The 6,930-nt window shown below is 54.8% G+C and overlaps 1 protein-coding gene across 1 annotated transcript; it reads left to right on the top strand.

Annotated features, from left to right (window-relative positions):
• Positions 1–820: 820 nt before the first annotated feature.
• NKX6-1 (NK6 homeobox 1) lies at positions 821–6,101 on the top strand. Its single transcript, XM_058722011.1, has 3 exons — positions 821–1,597; positions 3,332–3,504; positions 5,738–6,101. Exons 1-3 carry the CDS (start codon positions 928–930, stop codon positions 5,996–5,998), a joined length of 1,104 nt encoding a protein of 367 aa, XP_058577994.1. The 5' UTR covers positions 821–927; the 3' UTR covers positions 5,999–6,101.
• Positions 6,102–6,930: the final 829 nt, after the last annotated feature.

A 6,930-nucleotide genomic window follows, 5' to 3' on the forward strand; every position in this document is an offset into this window, starting at 1 on the left:
GAGAGGAGAGGCAAAGGCGGAGAGTGAGAAGAAGTGAGGGTGCTGGGGGGGGGGTGGGGCGGGGGTCGCCAGGCCCGTTTGCAGAAGTGGACAGACGAGCGGAGCCGTAACCGAAGCCGTCAGACTTTTCGCACTTAGTCTTTTCTTTTCTGTTCTTTTCTCCCCGCTTTTCTTTTCAATATTGTAACTCTAGTGCCCAGTGGCCCAGAGGAGAAGGCGGGTTGGCGCGCCGAATCCGGGAGCGGCGGGGATTGGTGGCACTGCCCTTTCTGGCACACCGGCCCCGGGCAGAACCGGCGGAGGAAGTCCGCGCAGAGGCGAGATCCTCCCGCGGGCTGGATGCGCTCTCTCCCGGCGCGCAGCGAGCGCCAAGTGCGAATCAGCTTCGCCGCGAAAGAGCAGAGCAGCCAAGTAAGATTAGAGGAGCGCGTCCGGCGGAACCTGGAGTCCTTTGAACCTCCCCAAAGAAAGCGATCCAGTCCCCACACTCCAACATCAAAGCGGAGATTCGGTGACTCTTAACTTTGTTGCAAACTCTGGGGCCGGCCTGTGTTTTGTTTTGCTTATTTCTCTGGGGGGGAGAAGATGAGAAGTAGTGCACATTGAGAAGCAAGGAAAAGTGGGGAAGAGAGAAGAGACCAAGATTGCATCCAGGAACTCCAGGAGCGAAAGGACATCCAAACGCGCCCGGACGCCCCCTGATCTCCGCGAGCCACCGCCTCTCCAGTGGCGTGTTTGGACATTTCTGCTGCGCAGCTTCGAGAGCAACTCTCGGCGGCGGCGTTCTCGGCCCAGTTGGCAGGTCGCCTCCGGGAGCGCGGAGCAACTCCACGCTCGCGCCCTCGGCACTTCTCACTCTCCTGAGCCCCGCCGGGACGCCGGCCGGCGCCCTCGCTGTGTGGCTGCCGGCTCCGGCCTGGCCGTGGGATGTTAGCGGTGGGGGCGATGGAGGGCACCCGGCAGAGCGCGTTCCTGCTCAGCAGCCCGCCCCTGGCTGCCCTGCACAGCATGGCCGAAATGAAGACCCCGCTGTACCCCGCGGCGTACCCCCCGCTGCCCGCCGGCCCCCCCTCCTCCTCGTCCTCCTCGTCTTCTTCGTCGTCGCCCTCCCCGCCTTTGGGCGCTCACAACCCAGGCAGCCTGAAGCCCCCGACCGCGGGGGGGCTCTCGTCCCTGGGCAGCCCCCCACAGCAGCTCTCAGCCGCCACCCCACACGGCATCAACGACATCCTGAGCCGGCCCTCTATGCCGGTGGCCTCAGGGGCCGCCCTGCCCTCCGCCTCGCCCTCGGGGTCCTCCTCCTCCTCTTCCTCGTCCACCTCCGCTTCTTCCGCTTCGGCGGCTGCCGCGGCTGCCGCGGCTGCAGCAGCCGCTGCCTCATCCCCAGCGGGGCTGCTGGCCGGCCTGCCCCGCTTCAGCAGCCTGAGTCCGCCGCCGCCACCGCCCGGGCTCTACTTCAGCCCCAGCGCTGCGGCCGTGGCCGCCGTAGGTCGGTACCCCAAGCCGCTGGCCGAGCTGCCCGGCCGGACGCCCATCTTCTGGCCAGGAGTTATGCAGAGCCCACCCTGGAGGGACGCGCGCCTGGCCTGCACCCCTCGTGAGTACGATCCCCTGAGTCCAGCTGTGCGTGTTCTGCCCGCTCTTGGGTCCTGGCCCCTGGTGTGCATGGGGATCGGTGCACTCTCTTGGCTCCCTAGTAGTTTGGCAGCCCAGAATCGCACGATTTAGGCTGGGTCAGGGCATTCGTTGAGGGATTCTGGCTTTCCTGAGCTCGCGTGGTTGCGTCCAAGCGCCCCCCTCTCTCCAAGTGTCCAGCAAGCCTCGCGGAGCGGGTGTGCGTGCGTCCGTGTTGAAAACAACGCGGTACTGGGCATGTGTGTCCTCCGAGGCCCCGGCTACTCTGGAACAGCCTGAGGGGAAACTCAGGCCCGGCCTGGGTTTAAGAGGTGGGAAGGGCAGGAGAGGCCACTGCGCCCCCGCTTACACCCCTGCTTTCTCAGCTCCCGCCTATCGGCCAGGGCCCCACTCCACCTTCCGCCAGCCTAACTGGCTGCTCTGAGAATCTGTGGGGAACGACAGCGGCAAGCCCTCCACAGCCCTGAGCAGAGCGCATGTATTTGCTGTGCGTCTCGGCCCAGGGTGTCCCCACCTAACCTCTTTGCCTTCGAGGAGCCCACCCCCCCTCCCCCTTTCCAGTACACTCGGGCCGGGTGAGCCCATTGAAGACAGGCCAGCGGCAGGCGCAGGAGCAAGCGCCGTCAATGCGGGCCATTCCTCTCCTCTGGGCCTCAGCTTTCTCACCTGCCTCGGCCCCCCGGTGTGTGTGTGGGGGGGGGGGAGGGTGGCGAAGGGCTGGGACGCCTTGAGCCTGAACATATTGAGAGGCATCGTGGCCCTCAACATCCTAACACGAAAATGAACCAGAGGAAGAACGAAGTGGCGGGAGAAGGACTGGGGAATATGCACATGCCACCAAGACCTTGTTTGAAACCGAGGCGTCCCGCAGTCTAATCATCTGGGTAGTTGGCCACCGCCGCGGAGGCTCCTAGTCTTCCAGTGAAGTTCGAGGCCCTGCCCAGGTCTTTTTCTTGCTCTGTTCTTTGCTTTTGACCAAGTGCTCCAAGTTTCCATTAAGTCTCCAGACCTCTTTTGGTGTGGCTGAGCGGCAGTAACTAAGATAAGTTGCGGGAGCCAAGTGGAGTCTCCCTTGGGAAGCCTCGGGACTGAGGGCGGCCTGGGAGGGTGAGGGTGTCGGGGAGACTTTATTGTATTCGTTTTGATGGCCAAGTAGGGACCGCCAACAAAGGCGGTACCCCCTCCCCCCTCGGCCGCAGCGGCGTTAGTTAGACTTGGGGGCGATTTAGCTCTCTTGTGTGCAAAAAACAAGGCGCCCTTTGTTGTGCCCACACAGGTTAGGAAAGCGTTCAAGGAAAAACAAAACAAAACTAGCCATCCTCATGCAAAGTCCCCGGGGCCAAGCGAGCACCGACTGGACTGGGAGGCGAGAAGGGCTTTTTTCCCCCGCATCTCAATTTACTCGGTCCTGGCGATTCGACTCCGGCAAACTTCAGCAATGCGCTCCCTTTCTGTTTGACGTCTGTGTTCGGTAGAAGGTTATTTACTGCTGTTCCAAACACACCCGGCTTTTAAAAACAGGTGGGCGTAAAAAGGCAAAGAGAGACGCGCGGTGGGGCTGGAAGCGCCAGATACTTCTGATGTCTGCCGAAGAATAAGCTTTCCAAAAAACATTGTTTTTTGATTTCGTTTATTTTCAGTGGAGCCGCTTGTAACCGATCGTTTTTCCCCTTCCCTTGTTTATCTGTTCTTGCAGATCAAGGATCCATTTTGTTGGACAAAGACGGGAAGAGAAAACACACGAGACCCACGTTTTCGGGCCAGCAGATCTTCGCTTTGGAGAAGACTTTCGAACAAACGAAATACTTGGCGGGGCCCGAGAGGGCTCGCTTGGCCTATTCGCTGGGGATGACGGAGAGTCAGGTCAAGGTGAGTGGACCTTGCAAACGTCGAGGGATGTCCTCCCAATCCCCAGCGCGCGCGCGCGCGCACACACACACACACACACGCACATACACACGCACACACGCAAACCCTCTAACAAACAGCCGCCCGGGGGTGCGGATCTGAGGAGCCAGGGGAGAAGATGAAATCAGCGAAAGGGGTGGGAGTGGGGCTTACAAAGGCCCTGGGGTCTCCAGGCGGGCAAACTGTTGATGAACAAAAGGAATCAAGCCCCCGCCTTTGAAATTAGGTTAATCTAGATAGCAGCATGTGCTGGGGGAACTCGCCATTATTAGAGAATAAAAGCATTACCGAAATATCAGCCCTGAGAATAGATCAGGCCAGTTAGATAGCTCCTATTTATTCTATTTGTAAGGATATTCAAGCTTTTGTTTGTCAATTCAGGCTCCGCGAGTTATATGATTTCCTGATGTAAATCAACCTGATAGAGCTACTATATTAACTAGCAGGTTAAAACAATATCCACAGGATCCAACCACTTTGCAAGGATGAATCTACTTTTAGTTTAGTTGAAGGCCATAACTTTGGAATAGCAATTTTCCAAATGAATTGACATTATTATTGTATTATGAAAGAATTCTAAGTTTATCAACACTTGTGAGATGTTACAGTCTGTGACATTTTGTAATTAAAATGTCACATCTTATAATTGAGTTATACAGTATATTTCCAGGGAATCAAATCTGAGAAATCTTTCCCTGAAAAATAAAAGGATTGAGCCATCAAGGTAAATGAAATCTAATGGTTTCCTATATTTCCTGTATTCCCTTTTGTTTCTCTTCTTCAGTTTATTATAGTTGGGACTTTTAGGGGGGAAGAGAGTGTCTGTTTTCATTAGTAATATTGTTGCTTCTTAAATTAAGTAGGAATAACTGTTAGCCACGTCTGCTGGTTAGAGTGTATTTCCCCCGGGGGGCAAGCATCATAAAATGCATTTCAGGAGTGATTTTGTATGTGACCATTAGAATACCATCACAGTTAAAATTATTTTTGCAGTGGTTGGTACAGAGCCTACCACAGTAATCTGGAAGTCTTCATTTGTCACCGTAAATATGTCTATGTGGCTGGAAGTGAATTATTATAGCTGTATAAGGAAAATAAAAATCGCTTTCTTCACAATTCTGATTCTCTAGATAAAATACATGACGGATGAGAAAATGGATGAGATGCATAAAGAGAGGATAATGTTTGGGAAATTGGTTGCTTATGGCTGATGCTTTAGGTTAAAATATGTATATCAAACATGATCTCAAACATTGTGAATAGGCTTAAAATATTTGTTATATACAATACATGTCTTGGAGAGGAACAAATTAAAGTAATATTTGAAAGACTAGGCATGCTAACAGTGGGAAGTAATGTAATTAGCAAAATTTCACTTTTAAAAAATAACTAATGAAAATTCTAGCTTGATTTGGTTTTATGAAAAACATTTAAGTCAGAGAGAGAGACACACACACAAACTTCTGTGATGATTTTGGCTAACCTATTCAATATTTTCATGCATTCATATTGATTATTATTAGTGATTAGAGATTTCCGGTCTTAGCAAATCTTTTTTTTTTTTTTAACTTTACATGGTACATTACAAGTGTAAATGGGGAGGGGCGCGTTTACCTACCGTGTTTGTGTGGATTCAGCCTTGAGATACGTGAAAGAGACAAATATCCAAACGTGAAAAGGAGAGCAGAGGTAATGGGGGCGAATGCTGTGCTTTCTCCCGGAAATCACACCAAACAGCAAGTACACTTCAGGCAGTTTGAAAGTCTTAATCTCAGAAAGTAAATAGCAAATAAAATCACAGTCATGATAAGTCAAATTTAGGAAGGTGAGAAGTTCTCGCGTTCTGACTGGAGAGAGGAAAGCGGACTCATTTTTAGGGGAACTTATTTTCAGTGTCCAAGTTTTTTCTCTTCTGAGAGATCGCTCACTGACAACTTCAATACTCTTGTGTTCCTATCGCTATGGCAACGGCAGGCCGTCGGTCGGTGCCTGACACCCGGAGGGAGCTGGGGCGGTGGAGACGGACTTTGGCGGCCCAAACAAGGGAGGTCTCTGAGGGAGGGTGGCGGGCTGTCAAGGGCCCGCCCGCAGGAACGACCAGGGGCAAGTGGGCAAAGCAGCGTGTGCCCGGAGCGGCTGGCCTTCAATTCCTTCCCCCACTGTCTCCCCTCGCCTCCCCTTTCTTGGCCCTCAGGTCTGGTTCCAGAACCGCCGGACCAAGTGGAGGAAGAAGCACGCGGCCGAGATGGCCACGGCCAAGAAGAAGCAGGATTCGGAGACCGAGCGGCTCAAGGGGGCCTCGGAGAACGAGGAGGAGGACGACGACTACAACAAGCCTCTGGACCCCAACTCGGACGACGAGAAGATCACGCAGCTGCTGAAGAAGCACAAGTCCAGCAGCGGCGGCGGCGGCGGCCTTCTGCTTCACGCGTCCGAGACCGAGAGCTCGTCCTGAGCGCTCGCTGCCCCCGGCGCCTGCCCGGCCTCGGGCCTCCGCCCCGGGGACCGCGCGTGCCCCTCCTTCCCGCCCTTCGGGGCCCCGAGGACCCGGCCCCCTGCCGGGGCCCTTTGCTATTTTCTGAGATGTACATATCTATTTTTTTAACCTACAAGTTGAGGGGGTCAGGGGGAGAGAGACACTCGGGGGCGGAGGAGAAGGCAGAGAAGACCACGAAATGCACTGCATAGAGAACGCAACCGAAACCCGCCTCGGGCCACCCTCCCAGCCCCGCTCGGGCCCCTAGACGCGTCCCCCGGGCGGGAGCTGCCGCGGGGCCCGCACCGCCCCCTCGCGCCCGAGGCCCCGCGGGCGGCCGGGGCGGGGGCGCCCAGAGGTGTTCTTCGAGGCTCCACACCCGGCGCGGGGACCGCAGAGCCACGCGGGCGGGCGGCCGCCCCAGATGGGCCCCCCACAAAGTGCTGTGCCGACTAAAGCAACCTGTTGAAGGCTCTTTGTAAATAAATCGTGAGTCACACTGACTAGAAGTTACTTTATTGTGAATATTTAAAATGTAAAATGCCTTTTTGAATTTGGTATAAAAAGACGGCCCTCCTTCTTTCACCCTTACCCCCTTTAAGAGCTACTCAAACCACACGTTTTCCTTTTATTTTGAACTTAATTTGGGAAGCGCAGAGAAGAATGTCCCCCCCCCCCCTTCCTACTCCACCCCCTCTCCTCTCGCTCCTCTCCCGGGTTTGGATTTGTTCAATCTCACTTTTCCCTTTGTCCCTTCCTGTTGGTCCCTGACCACCCCCTGGCCCCGCGCCCCGCTCCAGCCTCCAGGACTTGACGTAGAAGACGTGGAACCAGGGAAGGCCTCAGACCTGTCTCTCTGTTCCTCTCTGAAATTGCACAGTCGTTTGTTGCTATTTATTAGTGATTTAAAG

The sequence above is a fragment of the Neofelis nebulosa genome, chromosome 3, assembly GCF_028018385.1.
Source record: "Neofelis nebulosa isolate mNeoNeb1 chromosome 3, mNeoNeb1.pri, whole genome shotgun sequence".
NCBI lineage: Eukaryota > Metazoa > Chordata > Mammalia > Carnivora > Felidae > Neofelis > Neofelis nebulosa.